The sequence below is a fragment of the Fukomys damarensis genome, unplaced genomic scaffold, assembly GCF_012274545.1.
Source record: "Fukomys damarensis isolate Sample0158 unplaced genomic scaffold, DMR_v1.0_HiC HiC_scaffold_23, whole genome shotgun sequence".
Lineage (NCBI taxonomy): Eukaryota > Metazoa > Chordata > Mammalia > Rodentia > Bathyergidae > Fukomys > Fukomys damarensis.
Window position 1 is genome coordinate 46,757,275 of NW_022900935.1, and position 15,606 is coordinate 46,772,880.

Below are 15,606 nucleotides of genomic sequence, written 5' to 3' on the forward strand. Positions count from 1 at the left end.
AAAATGAGTTTGTGGACTGCAAGAATCTGTACTATGTGGGCATCTGTGTAGTAGTCAGCAGAGCCTCTTTTCATTCGGCCAGATTTATACTACAGCCTGTTATACCTACTCACAGGTGGAAGGACAGTCAGGTATCTGTCACCCTATGTACCTGCTCCAACCTTTTCTTGTTGTTGGGATTACTTGGGGCTCAAACTGGGCCTCTCATACGTTACACAGGCGCTGTAACACCGAGCCACACCCCCAGCCTCTAGTCTCCCATTCTTCTTCCCCCTCCTCTTCCTTCTCTTTTTCCTCCTCCTCCTCCTCCTTTTTTCAATAATGGGGATTGGATCCAGGGCCCTTACACTGAGCTACATTCTCAGCCTTTATTTTTAAAATTTTGAGATCTTGCTCAGTTGCTTATTTGCCCAGGCTGGGCTTGAACTTGTGATCCTCTTGCCTTTGCTTCTCAGAGTGCTAGGATTATAGGTATACATTATCACACTGGCCTGCCATATTCCCTCATCCTTAACTCATGACAAGAATAATACTTTCTCTCCTAGGGGGAAATCATCAGACTCTCTGGGGAGCTTGTTCAGTTTTTAAAAGGATAGTGGTGGCCCTTCAGTCTCTTCAGGGATTAGTTCCAGAATACTCCTTGAATACCCAAATCCATGAACACTTAAGTCCCTTATACAAATTAGCATAGTAGGCTCGGGGATTTAGCTCAATGGTGCTGTGCCGGCCTGGCAAGTGCAAGGTCCTGAGTTCAATTCCCAGTACCAAAAAAAAAAAAAAAATTGGCATAGCATTTTCATATAACCTACACATATCTTCTTAATACATTAAAACATTACTAGACTTAAAATTAGATATTACTTATATGACTTAATACAATGTAAATGCTATATAAATAGTCATGTTGTATTGTTTAAGGGATGCTGACAAGAAGAATTCTATGCATGTTTAGTTAAGATGCAGTTTTTTTCTAACTATTTTCAGTCTGAGGTTGGTTAAGTCCCTGGATATGGAACTCTTGATTACAGAGGACTTGACTCTATCTTTAATGTGTAAATAAAATATTTTTTCCCAAAGTGGTTTTAAAAAGGCTGACATAGGGCCAGGGATTTAGCTCAGTGGCACCACACCTACCTTGCAAGGGCAAGGTCCTGAGTTCGATCCCTGGTACCACCCCCCGCCAAAAAAAAGGCTGACACAGGGTATAATAAAGGAGACAGAAAACAAGGTATGTCAGTGAGGAGGTGAAGCAACTAAAGCTACTGTGTGTGGACAAGAAAAAATGCTGGAAAACCAAGCTAGGTCCTGGGCATTCGCCATTACCCAGCACCTTTGCTCTCAGGCATTAGATTGAAACATATGAAACTGTTAATAGTGGGCCATTTTGATCAATGAAGACAGCAGTTTCACATATTCACCTTAATATAGAGCCAATAAAAACGAACAAATGTGCTTGTCAAAAGTCACGCTAGAAGCTCAGGGAGCATTTTAAAAAAATAGTGGCTCCAAACTGCAACCACCATGTGCTGCTCCACAGTGAGAAGAGTCAACTAACTGCAGCATATTCACATCCCAGGGCCTGGCAGCCTTGCAACGGGGAGACATTTGGTCACATGACACCCATATGTAGCTCAGCAGGTCCTAGCTACGGCTACAGAGTACTCCTATGGGAGCCCACACGGGCACAGGGCAGAAGCAGGGAAATGTTTGTGCTGTAGGATGCCAGGCTAGGGGTTACACAGGGTGGGGGTAGGTACTTCCAGGGCCCTGGCACATTCTGTTTTGCAACATAGAGGCTGGAGACAGGAATGTATTCAGCTTGTGAAATTAAGTTGTGCATATTTTCATGTGTAATTTCCTGGACAGATAATTCCAAAAAAAGAAAAAACTGAAGACCTGATTATTCCTTGGTCTACCAATTACAGAAGCTACAAAGACCAGCAGCTCTGAGCACTGTTTTTTCTTCTCTATGCCAGCTGGCTACGACAAAGGTGAAGGCCCCTCAGAAACAGGGCAACCCCTGGGAAGGAGGACCACTCCTAGCTACCCCACCTGGATGACCCTACCTCAAGCACCTCACCTTTCTCACCTGACCTAGGAATGTATTCAACAGAAGCCTAAAAAAGGCCAGTGCACACTGCTACTGCTAAGCTGGGCAGGAGAAGGCCTGGGGGCCACTGTGACCCACGGTGGATCGCCCAGGTACACAGCTAAGAGCAGGAAAGCAGAACAGGTCCCCATTAAGAAAGCAGATTTCCAGAGGAGTTCCACATAGGATGAAGTTAGAAGAAGTGCTAGAGAGAACCTGAGAATAGATGGAATGAGGGGGTACAGGGATCTCGACAGAAAACTTCAAGGACAGGGCAAGGCTTATGCATGTGTGTGTGGGCGGGGGCAGAGCTCTGGGTCCCAGCCAAAGGCTCTGTCTGCTCTCAGCAGATAGTACCCCTTAAGTTAGCTGTGCTGGATCATGTGGTGAATCCACCCCAGAAAGCCCAGCCAGGCTTGGGTAAGGGCCCAGGAAGTCCTTACCCAAGAAAACTCCTTCTAGGTCTACAGCCTCTGTGGGCCTTGCACATCTTTTGTTGAGAAAAAGCCACCGTTTCTTTTCCTGGCAATAATTCCTGGGAATGAGGCAGGGGAATGCAATTCAGGAGAAGTGGGGGGTGGGGCCAGAAGCGGAGGTAAAGAAGACTAGGGGAAGTAGGATGCATCTACAAGAGGGTGTGTAATGTAAGAAAGACAGAGGAAGGGATGAAGGGAGGGAGGGAAGGAGAATGAAAGGAAGAGAGAGGGAGCTGAGGGTGAAAGAGGGAAATTCAAAAGGTGGGCAGAATAGAATAAGAAGAGATTAGCTTAGGAAAAGTATGGAAGGGGACTCTGCTGTCACCCACACTTCTCGGAGCCACAGTAAACTACACTTATCCACTTGTTAAAAAAAACACTTATGCACACACACTTTCCACATAAACTGATCTAGACTCTGATGACACTGCTTTCCTGGGCTCTTAGGAACAGAGAATGAGGCAGACAACAGAAATGTCGGCAAAGCCATGCTTTAAAAAGGTGAAGTGAGAGAGAGAACAAGAGAGAATATGTGTACATGATTTAAACTGGGTGGTCCAGGATCTCTGAGGTGCACCTGAATCATGGAGGAACCGAGCTGGTGAGGACTTTTCAGGCATAGGTAATGGATCCTTAGCTGACACCTCTTTGCCCCTCTCAAGCCTCATGCCCAACACCTTCAAGAGCCCCTGTGCCGACTCTTACCACACTGCTTTTGTCATCAGATGACTCGCTTCTAAACAGAATGTGACAAAAAGATAGCGTGACTTCTGAGACTAGGCCATTCCAAGACCTAGTCCTGACATCCACATGGTCTCCCGCCAACAGTCAGCCAAGAATGGAGGCTTCCCACCAACAACCACATGGGGCATGTTCTTGAAAGCCCCAGTAAAGCCTTCACATAATGCAGCCTCCTGAGAGATACCCAGTTCATATTGCCTACCAATGCTGCTCTGAGTGCTGGCCCACAGAAACCATGAGATAGTAAACATCTGTTGTCTCAGGCTGCCAGGTTCAGTGGTTATTTTTTACACAGCCATTAATAAAGAAGACACCCCAAACATGTGAACTGTATGTGTATGTATGTATATGTATATATATATTTTTTCAATGATTCTGGGCTTTGCCTATGTTCTTCTCTTTGTCTGCAATGCCTCTCATCTCTGACCTTTCCACCAAGCTTCCTCCTCATTCTTTGCAGTCCAAGAGAAATATCACTTCCTCAATGAAACATCACTTAATACATCCCCACCTCTCTACCTGCCTCAGAGCTGGCCCTCACCCTGTGACTTCAGCAACCCTGCATACTGCTCTCCTGCGGCCCTTCCTACTCCACAATGTCTCAGAGGCCTTTGTGGGCCAGACACCCAGTGGGCTTCTTAAAGGTTCTTTCAACTGGCTGGAGAGCTAGTGCTTAGGGTTTCATTCCAGTGGGATGAGTATAAAGAAAGTAAGTATCGAAACAAATATTTAACCCAGAAGCCTCCATATTTTCCTCCAAATGGTAGGAGAGAACAAGCACTCATCAGAGGCCCCATCTTACTCTATTCCAACCAATTCTGGGTGCAAGAAGCCTACCTGGATCAGAGCAAGCACTTTATCCTGCACAATGGTGGGAGGGTTGTTCTTGGGAGAGATGATTTTGACCAGAACGCTGTCAATGAAGTCTCGGTTAGCCACGAGGATGTGGAACCGGTGGCCACAGTTCTTCACACACGTTTCTAGTACCTGATGTGAGGAGAGGGGCAAGAAGTCACCACTGTGGGAGGTGGAAGAGACAGCAGGCACTGAGGAGGCAGCTGAGTTTTCCCCTCACCCCACCCTGCTCTTGTTCCTAGATCGTTCTGTGACACGTCTTCTCCAGAACCAAACCTCCACGGCACATGCATTCCCATACCCTAATTCAGCCTCTCCTCCGGGATGACAGCAGCCCCTGGCTGACTGAAGGCTCCACAGCAGCCCCTGGCTGACTGAAGGCTCCTGTCCCTGCACAATAATCAGGCAATTAGTTGGTAATTGAGGCACCGGTTTTGCATGAGAAGGATGCTGGTGTTTTAATGGGATCAAAATGACTGAGCAGTCCCTGAAAATTAGCATTTTAACTCCTCTCTCTGGGCCTCTGGGTATGAGGCATTAGCCAATGGGATACAGGCTCTGTCACAGGAGGAGGCTGCTGTGACAGCCTGAATTACCTACTGAGTTACTGGCCCCTTGTGCATGAGGAAGCAAACACACACACACACACACACACGCGCGCGCGCGCACACGTGCGCACACACATACACACATAGCTGACATCCTTGCTTCTGCAAATAAAATTGGCAATGACAATGGATCTTCCACCCTTGACAAATGGTTTGTGTGCCTCAGCTGCTATCTGGCTTCAAGATCCACGTTTGGATCAAACCCTGCCCTCCCCTCCCTTGTCAGGGAAGTACACAGGCCTCAGCTGCTCAGGAAAGTTGACATATGGGTTATCAGTAGCCAGTGTGGGCTTGAAATTTCCTCCCTGTACAGCCCAGTAAAAGCCCTTCTGGGTTTCTATTTCCTCTTCTGGAAGATAGGGACAAAGAGTCTTCCCTTACTGGGCTATTGTGAAGATTAGAGGGAATATACGTAAAAAACCTAGCAGTGCCTTGCGCAGAATAGGGGTCCAATAAATGACAAGTACAATTGTAAGATTATAATTCAAAAGTCTGCTAGATGCATTTGAGTAAAGGAACAGCTTCTTATTCTCCTTCAGGACAGGTAGGAGGCCCCACGGAATTCAGAGGTCCAAGTGAGAAGGCCTCTCCAATCTTGAAGAGAGTTCTCTGACCCTCTTAGCTCTCTGGAACCAACTTCACCTGCCTCTTTCCAAACACTGCTCCACACCATTGCCACAGTTGATTAGGTAAAGAATATCTCCTTGGAAGGACATCCCCAGGAACAGAGGACATTTTTGAGTGCCTTGGTTATTCTCATTTGATCAAACTCATCTGGCCACAAATTAACTTAAACCTCAGGGTGGGTTCAGACCATGGGGCTTTACCTTGACAAAGCATGGCCATAAAGAAAGGCCCAAAATTGTGACACTGACTGAATGCTGGCTATGGGCCAGGTACTAGGAGCAACCCCTCTGCATCATATGTAATTAATTCCAGTCTTACACATGATTAGTTCTCTTTAAGTAGATCTTATTACCCATTTTTTAAATGTAAGAAGCTTAGAAAGGGGAAGAGACCAGCTTAGGCACAAACTGTTGGATAATAGCAGAGGCAGGATGGAAATGTTAGTCAGCCTTCTCAGGAGCCCTGGTCCCTCCACCTATCTGAGGGCACTGGGCAAATTTTTCCTCATCGCTTTTCTCAGCTGAGAGCTCCTTGGACAATAGGCATGCTATACTAAATTTCTTATCCCCTTCTTTGTTCCTTGAAATAATCCTGCAGAGTACTATCCCATTTTAGAGATGAGGAAGCTAAGGCTCAAAGGTGTCATGTAACTTAACCTACGATTCCAGGGTCAGGATGTCCCACCTCTGGCAGCTCTGCACCAGCCAGAATCACTCCCTTCCCCATTGTTGCCTGAGTCTCTGGAGGTGCCACACTCTATTCAGCTTGCCCAGGAGGACTCCAAGCTGAGCATACTCAGGGTTTCTGAGCTACTGTAGGTTTTACTCAGCCAAGGAGGTATTTCCATTTCTTAGCCTCTGCTTGTGACAAGCATTCATGTTCTCTCAATGCCCTATAAGGGTTGTTGAGAGGAAGTAGAGTCTTCCTGCCTTCAAGTACCTTATAGGCCCTTTTATCTGGGAGTTTCTAAAACTACCCCAACTCTGGCAGTAATTGTTGGGCCAAGGTAAGTGGCAGGAAGGACACTTGTTTCGTGAGGGCAGAAGGCCAGAGGAGCAGGTTTGGATAGAAAAATTGAAAGCAGAGGGGTGGGCCGCAGGATGTGGCAGGGCAGCTGGAGCTCCCCTCCACTACCAGGCCTCCCTTATTGCCTTTAGGGAGCATGTCCTTCAGTTCTAGACAGCAGATTCCAGGTCACTGTGCTCCAACCTGGCCTTGAAAATGACCTGGGCAGAACTCCATGTGCTGTAGAGCAGTCTAATGCCTACCCAAGCAGGAGATGTGGGAGGTCCTTCCTGGGTTGGCAAGGGACACTTTAGACCACCCTGCCTTTTTAAAAAGTTTCCTGGCAAATCTGTCCCTGTGGTTTTAGGGCATGAAACACACAGTGGCAATTTTCTCAGATGTAGCCAAAGCCCATGAAGTAAGTAGGTCCTCTAAGCAAAGAGAAGCAGATGTTTCAAGCATAGACATGAAGGTCCAAATAGACAGTCTTTCCAACTTCTAGTTTGGGTAAACCTTGTGGGGACATATATGAAACTAGGAAAGGGCCACAAGGAAGCAGGAAAACTGAGAGCAACTGATAGGGTAGGTAAAGCCATAAAAGCAGACACAAGACCATGCAAAATGTGCCAGGCAGGGCCTTAGGTACAGGGACAATGGCTCTATGTTTCAAAGGTATCACTGGATTTGTAGCAGGTGGGCCATAAGGAAAAGCCAGATGATGTGCATCATTCCCTGCTGTAGCAAGGCAAGTAAATGCAGATTTTGATTCAAGACAGTTACCATGAAGCTGAGCATACAGGGGGAGAAGTGTTAGACACCAGGAAAATGCCCTGACCTGTTACAGCTCATTTCCCAGTGATGTGAGTTATTGAGAACAACTTTTTGGGTAATACACTGGGTTTAATGAACATTGTGACTCAAATTCTGATAAAAATAAATAAAAGCTTTCAATGCTCTATTTTTCAACTAGCCTTTTCTCCTTTAATATTCAAATCCCAATTCCCTGGCAGACAGAAATTTCCTAATAAGTTTTGAGTTTTTACTTGGATTAGAAATTCCAAACAGTTTCTCTGCTTTGAAGGCGAGCATGTTATGACTGTTTTGGATAAATAACCCACTATTTGAAACCCACAGAGAAGCTGACATGCTGACCTGTTACAGTTTCTATTATAAGAACTCACTGTGGCCCAGATTTTGCCACATCTGAAAAACTGTTGGCTTTCAAGACAGAAATAGCACCTCAAGTCTCCCTTTTAATTCTGTGACATCTTAAGAAGGGCAAAATCTGGTCTGTTTGTCCTGAAAGGAGTCACTTGGCTAACTTTTTAAAGAGCCTTTGCAGCTATTTTCAGTTTTTATCCAAACAAAAGATCACTTTATGATGGCAACCCACAGCTCGGTATCTTACTAGCTCTGACGGCCACACAACCTCTATATCTCTCTGAGCCCCAGTCTCTTTATGCCTATGAGGGGATAATAAAACCCATTTTAGAAAGGAGTTATAACCATCAACATCTGAAAAGCTTAGCACAGTCTAGGGCAAGAACTAGATAGGTGGGAGTGAATATTTTCATAAGGACAGAATTGACACCAAGAGTCTCAGGGCAGGCTGGCAGCACAAAGGGGCCCAACCCCAGCCTCTGGCTCCTCTACTCCAGGCAGAGCCACTCCTGTGCTAGTATGTGTACATTTACCAAACCGAAGTTTACCCCCTGCATCAGAGGAGGACAGGAAAACCTAAGGCTGTGTGTGACCAGAAGGTTCTACATAATTCCAGTGGCACTGGCCCAGAACCATTTTCAGGGTGAATTTGGGTAAAGGGAAGGTCCTGACAGTGGCGCTAGGCTGAGAGAATGGGGTTCCCCTATCTCCCACTGTAGGAGAGCAGCGCTCACCGTCAGTGCCAGCATTACTTCCCTGTAGTTCCGGTTCCCACTGAGCCGCTTCTTCAGGGCTCGAATGGCATCCTTTGGTCTGGGGAGAGAGAGAGAGAGAGAGAGAGAGAGAGAGATTAAAATCCTCACAAGTCCCATTTTGGGGCCCTAACCTACTAATCTACTCTGATTTGTGTCAACTAGCATAAATACAAGGTTATTCATTGCACCATGTTTATAAGACAGGAAAACAAACTGAATGGCCCCCAAGATTAAACAGGTTCAACTGTATCATGGCTCATCCACCCAATGGACTATTATATAGCTGCAGAAAAGGATTATGCATTGTTATGTTCCAAACTCAAAGATGTGCGCATAAAGTCATTTTGAGAAGAGTGCATAGAGATATTACTATTTGTATATCAAAAGGACAGGAAACACTTTACACAGCATGGGTTCGCGGTAGGAAGAGAATCTCTAGAGGGAGTCATAAGAACCTGGTAACAAAAGCTGCCCCTCAGGAAGGAAACCAGGTGGTAGAGGGGAGAGCAGTTTTTCACTGGATTGCCTCTTTGCAGACCTTGAATTTTGCACCACATCCCAGTGTTATTTGCTCAAAATAATAACTAACTCACTAGTGCAGTGCTGGTGAACCTATGGCAGGTATGTTATTTGTTTTTCTTTGAAGACAAAACATATTAATGTATGCGCTACTGTTCCTAAACTAAAACCTCAGTGTTCAGGTTTAATTGCAGGGTTAGCACTTTGTGATAAATAAGTGGGTTTTGAGTTGCACTTTGGGCACTGGTCTCTAAAAGGTTCACCATCATCACACTACTGTATGGGAGCATGGAAAAGAGTTCTAGAGAAATCACGAGAGATGTAGAAGAGACAATGGCCAGGTATATGCTGAGGCCTGGATGTTCGGCTCTTGCTGGACTCCATGGAATTCTCTGGAACTCCAGAGAAATCTTCAGTGAGTCTCCACAAAACCCAAGGAACTGTGTACTGCTAGGTAATATATCTGGTGTGGATTCCCAGGGAAAATTTTGCAGAATTCCAGCAGTCCCCAGTTTACAAACAGGCCCTGTTCAAGAACTTGTCCTAAGCTGAAGGTCTAGACTTAAAATGAGTTCTTCCTAAAATTACTGTGATATCTAGACAGGATTCTGAACCAGCCCTTTAAGCATGGCTATTACATGGAGCTTTTATATCTAACAGGTTTAAAAATTTATTCTACTACAAATTCAATAAAACTGTGGGACTAAGAGCTGCCCCTAGCATGGAGCCCTGATGCCCCATCTCACGGTGCCCCAGCAGAATTCCCGCCTGGCTGCAGGCCAGTCCCTTGCTGTTTCAAGTGGTTTCCAGCTTTCCACTAAGGATGTGCCACTGTATCTCAGTCCTTCCTAGGTTGAATGATCTCGGACTTCCTATTACTGAAGTCCTAAATGTTTTTACTCCATTCAGCAAATTAAAAATTCCTTTCAGACATGTGTGTGGAAGTCAGGGAAAGGAAAGCCTAATTTAGAAAGATGCAGTAATTTAGAAGACAAGCGAGGCTTCTGGAAGAAATTTTTAAAATACCCCAAACTCCCTATTTCCCATTCCCAACTTGAACTGTAACTACACTACGGGACTTCTTGGCACCTGCGTCATATGACTGACAGAACAGGGATATGCCTTGACTGCTGCTTCCAAACAAAGATGTTGATTTCTGCAAATTTGGGACCTGAATGGCTCTCTACTTTGATGGGCTTAGTTGGTGAAAGTCAGTAGCTACTTGCCAAGAACATGAACTGATTTTTTCTCTCAAGGGATCTACCAGCACACAGTCATCCCAAATCTGCAGCTGCTGGCCCTCTCAGTACAGCCTCTTTCCTCTCCTCCTGCATATCCACAGAAGAAAACGGGCACAGCCTCCAAGGTCATGGGTCCTCATACTAGCAGGGACCAGTGTTCCCAGTTCTTCCAAGCATGGGGCAACCAGACAGTCCACAGGCTCTTAAGTTACATTTAAACTGAAAACATCCCCATGCTGCAGGACCACAAGAGCATGTATTTATTTCTGTCCCCGGGGAGGAGCTTCAGAGAGGAGCAGAGTGAAGTCAGAGGAACTGCAAAGTTTCAAGGAGCTGCCACAGATTAGGCAGTTGGAGTTGGAACCCAAACAGGGCAGAGATGTTGAGTGTGGGCCAAGATTGAACAGGCAAGAAGGATTGTGAGGATATGTGGCATGTGTGAGGCACCAAACTGTGGCAGCTCTCAGTGGAAAAGCGGGTCCTAAGGGGCAGTCTCCAGGGCCTCATGTTCCTGCCCCTACAACCTCTTCCAACACCTTCCCATCCCAGACTCCAGAGAGCCCCCTTTTTCTAGTCATAGCAAGTTCTCCACTGGTGTCCATGGCCTTGAAACCTCTTTGTTTTTCTGCTGCTTTTCTAAGTAGCTTTCTCATCCCCACCCTTCTCTGCAGGACACAGCTGCCCGTCCTCCACAAACCTCACTGCCTTAGCAATTATCTTGCTCTACTGCATTTACCAGTTCCCCCTCCAGTTCAGAGGCTGCAGCATATACAAAGATTCAGTGATCTGGGAAATGTCAGAGATAGTCATGAAAACGGTCCAGGTCAGTGGATCCTCATCAGAGAAGAAGACCAGAATCACTTGAGGAGCAATTCTCAAATCCATATGTGCATGCCCTAATTAGGCAGGGCTGGGGTGAGGCCTGGTAAACAGGGTGGGTTATTCAGCCAGACACTCATGGCTTAGTGTGGGATGGTCACACAGGCCTTGGTGTCAGCCCTCCTCATGAAGGGAGTGACCCCAGACCTGAACACTGCAGAAAGCCCCGGGAGAGGACTGTGAGTGGTTCACCAATCTGTGCCCACAGCCTCCCACAGACAAATACAAGAAGTGCAGACAGAGCTTTGGTGGCTGGAGCCAGGTGAGCCTGGACTTGAATCCTGCATGTTCTCTTTCTACTACACTGTGAAGTCTTTGGCAAACAACTAAACCACTTTGGGCCTCAGTTTCTTTACCACTAGAACAGGCTGCCCCTACCTTACATGGCTTTTGTGTGTGTGTGTGATGATGCAATCTAGGGCTGGGCACCGGGCTTGGCCTAGGGCAAGTGTTCAGAGAATGGCAGACAGGATCAGGACATGAAGCCACAGAGATCATTTCCTAGCACTGGCTAGGTAACTGACACCACAGACCAAAGTGATGATGACAACCATGGGCAATGGAAGTCAATAACCCATTCCTGCTGGCTTGAACCACTGATGGTATATCCATGACAGTCCATCATGGGGCAGCTTGTACCACCAGTGGTTCAGGGCTGTCTGGCAGCAAGACATACAAATTATAGTCCTGTCATGAACATGTTAAAAGATAAACAGCAAATCCATATATGTAGCCTAGTTAGGATGATGAATGTTCCCCAAAGGTCCATGTTTTAAAGGCTTGGCCCCAGCCTGTGGTAGTCCTGGGAGGTAGGGGCCTACCTAGGAGGTGGGGCCTAGTGAAAGGAAGTTGGGTCATTGAGGGTGTACTCTTGCAAGGAGATATAGGGACCTCAGCCCCTTCTTGTCTTTCTTTGCTACCAAGCCTCTATGAACTGAATAGCTTCCTCTGCCAAAGTTTCTCCTCGCATCTTCCAGAGGGGAAGGGCATCTGTCTCGCTCCATACATAAAACAGGGCCTGGCACAAGGCAGTCACTTCGTATGCAGCAAGGCTAGTGAGTGACAGTGTCTGGGCCTCGGCTGTGTTCTTCACTCCTTGGGTTGAAGAGGGCACAGTGACAGTAAATAGTGTTTATGGTGTGAGCAGGGTGCTAAATATAGACTAGTTTGGAAGAAGTATGAAGACAGTAAAGCTATAATATAGAAGAGGACATAGAAAACGATGACCATAATAACAAATCAGTAGGGCAGAATTCAAGGGGGGTAAGCTAACAAACCAACCAACCCAACTGCTTTGAGCCATGTGCCCCTTTCTCACACCCTGCCTTGTGTGACTTGGCCCTCCCTCCATGTGCACTGCAGTACCCCTACTCCTGGGGTCTTCTCCAGAAAACCAGGGCAAAGACAGCCCCATGTCTACTAAGGGGAGACAGGAACAAGCGGGGAGTGGTGGGAAGAGGTAACAATCTGGCTGCTGAAATGAATGACCACTGTGGGCCAGGTAACCAAGCAGCCTCTCCACCTGTGATTCAAGGCATATGGTTAAAAGAGGTTGTCATTGCTTCAACTCAAGACTGCTTCTGGGGGAGAGGGGGAGAGATGGACAGAAAGAGGACAAATCATTAAGAGTAACAGTTTATTAAATGTCAGAGTGGACAAACTCAAAAGAAAAAGTCAAACCTGTCACCCTTGAGTCCTGACAGGTTTTGACTGCCCCTAGAGCCAAGAGAGCTTCCCAGAAGCAGGGTGGTAGGGCACATACCCTTCCTCTGTCTCATTGATGATGTCACAGATCTCCATGTTCAATGTCCAGTCTTCACTCTGCAAGGAGCCATCTGTTGCTTTTTCTGTAAAATCAGAGAGAAAATTGGTTTGCATTTCTTCTGAAACAAGGGGCCCTCGCAAGAAATGGGAAGTGACCCAAACCACTATATTCTCTGCACGAACAGATGGGCTGAGCCAACAGAGCTTATCTAGGGGTTGTGCTCTCACAGGAGAACACCCAGGGAAGAGCTGTGGGCCAACATCCTATTGTAGGCTGTTATTCTCCAATGCCAGACTGGAAAGCGTGCCATAGGCTTGAGCCATCACAGCCACCCAACATGTAAGAATGCTAAGTTTATGAGCCTACAGACTATGGACCAAACCACAGGGTTTGAATCAGGCTCCACCCATTTTTAGTTATGTGGCCTTGGCAAAATGACTTAAATTTTAGGTGCCAATTGAGTGAAAACTACAGTTAACTACCCCATAGCATTGTAAGGAACATTAAATGGATTAATTATATAAAACATTCAGAATATAGCCTCACATTCAGATGGTCCTCTGAAGGTATTTGCTGCTATAATTATTAAAAATCAACTTTAGCCAAGAGTGACAGTGCACACATGTAATCCCACTTTCTCAGGAAGCCAAGGCATAAAGACTACAAATTTGCAAGTTGGCCAGCCTGAACAACTTCGTGAGACCCTGTCTCAAAAAGAAAACAAAAAAAAAAACAAAAACAAAAAAAAAACGTGGGCATAGTGGTGCATGCCTGTAATTCCAGTGCTGGGAAGACTGAGACAAGAGTATTGCTGTGAATTCAAGGCCAGTCTGGTAACTCAGCAATTTAGTGCGACCCTGTCCCAAAAAAGAAAAGAAAATAAAAAGGGTTGTGGCTGTAGCTTAGTGTGAAGGTCCTGGGTTCAATACTCAGTACCACAAACAATAAATGATAGTGAAGATTTGAAGAAAGGGAATTTTTCTGCACTGTTGTTGGAAGTGTAAAAAAGCACAGCCCTATGGAAAATAGTATACTGGGCCCTCAAAAAATTAAAATCAGGATCTCAATGAGATTTCGCATACATCATTATCACAGTGTGGTTGGATGACATTCATTTCCTCTGCAACAACTTGGTACCAGGGTACAAGTATCAGAATATCTAAGGTGGATTGCTACAGCCCAGGCTGGACTATCTTGTGACTGCCTGCCTGTCTGCCTCACCCATTACATGGACTCATGGAAGCAGGGTCCCAACCTCTTCCCAGCTCTGAGGATGCTGGATGTCACATCATGGGCATCTATCAACCTTGAGTAAATGGCAATGGACTATGTGGTTTTTACTTTGCCATGAAGATGTAGAAAGAACTGTCTTGGAGTAGTCTGGGGGCTAGTCAGATGGTACTTCACTTCGTGTGCCCTTGTACTTTTTTCAGCCCTGTTATTTTCCTTTTAAGGAGGATGAGGAAGGGTGGGGACAGTTACAGAAAAGAATGTCCTATAAAGAGCAAGGGTAAGAAATGCATTCTCTTGTCTCTCCAGTGGAAGTGGGAGCAACTGCAATTAACATCACAAAGTGTTGCTAGGAATCTGAGGCAAAAGGCAATGGTTCTGTGTAGAATGATGGAATTGATTTTTCTTTCCACCTTTTTCTTTGTAGAGGTCAATGTGCCTCACTAGCAGGTAATAATCCAGAACGTTCATTTCTTATTATCAGCTCATTCTCTCATGAGCTCCCTACCCATCAAAACCCTTTTCCTCTTTTTCCACACCTGGTGTGGAACATCCTGGAATGCCATGCATGTGTGCTGGTATCCCTGGGCTTCCACCTATACCTGATTGTTGGGGAGGTAGATAACGGGGCTGTTTTCTTCTCCACCCACCAAAAGGATGTTTGCTGAATGCAAAACGTTTAAAACCAGCCCTAATTTGCTTTCTGGTGCTGTCTGCTTCTGAAGTCACTATGTTTAACATCAAAGTATAGAAAGCAGCAGCCAAGAAACCAACGGACTGGACTGTGACGCTCCTCCCACCAGGACTGCCTTAGGTTTCAGACTGCATGGGAGAGGTGGCTGGGGAGCAAAACTTTGCTGAGAATACTGTGAGAGAGTACTACCACCGCTGTCAGAGTCAAGGCTTCTGTCAGAGTCAAGGCTTCGGGGCATTCTGACCCTTGTCCTGTACGAGGCAGGAGATGGCCTTTTCTGAATGGAAAAGAAATGCCATGGCAACCACATCAGGATATGCTACTCTTGCACTGAAGGTTTAATGGGCGCTGTAACTGAATATCCCTGCCCTGACCGGCCCAGCCCAGTTCTGGCTATTAGCACATTACCAAAGGGCTCAGCATTTCACAACCAGCATCACTGGTGTCTTCATCTTTATCCATCCCAGACAGCTAGCTGGTGGGAATGACTTGCTCCACTGCTCCCTGGAAAACTGTGTTTCTGTTATTGTACCAGGTTTTATTTTAGAATGTGACAATTTGGATGATAAAAAAAATGAGATTGAACTTTGCTTTCCTCTGGCCTAGGGACTAAAGCGTGTAAGGGAGCCCACAGTGAGTGGCCTCAGTTCCAGGGGCAATCAGATAAAAACTTGTTCCCATTTGCTGGAAATTCTTTTATGAAGAGCAAAATAAGAACTGATTTGCGCTGCTCTGCCAGCCCTTCTTCCCTTGTCTATCTTAGCACAGCCCAATATCCAGTTTTGTTTGTGTGGCATTTCCAGCAAAATGAAAAGAAAGAAGTGTTCTTTTTGGGTTGGTTTCTTATAATCAAAATGAGTATATGTCTTTTTGCTTGAAAACTCAGAACCCCAGTAATTGAATAGAATGCACTGACCCTGAGGATAAGTTATCATGCCTTTGAACCCCTTGCTGGTATTAT

General features: G+C 45.9%; 1 protein-coding gene across 5 annotated transcripts in view; it reads right to left on the reverse strand.

The window, feature by feature from the left end:
• The window catches only part of Tom1l2 (target of myb1 like 2 membrane trafficking protein), a 113,223-nt gene that overhangs the window by 41,309 nt on the left and 56,308 nt on the right, over positions 1–15,606 (reverse strand). For all 5 annotated transcript variants that reach the window (XM_010637423.3, XM_010637422.3, XM_033767526.1 and 2 more), the window contains exons 2-4: positions 12,719–12,803; positions 8,297–8,375; positions 4,144–4,293 (exon numbers count right to left, since the gene is read on the reverse strand). In XM_010637423.3, coding sequence (XP_010635725.1) covers positions 4,144–4,293; positions 8,297–8,375; positions 12,719–12,803 — 314 coding nt within the window. The remainder of the gene's footprint in view (positions 1–4,143; positions 4,294–8,296; positions 8,376–12,718; positions 12,804–15,606) is intronic.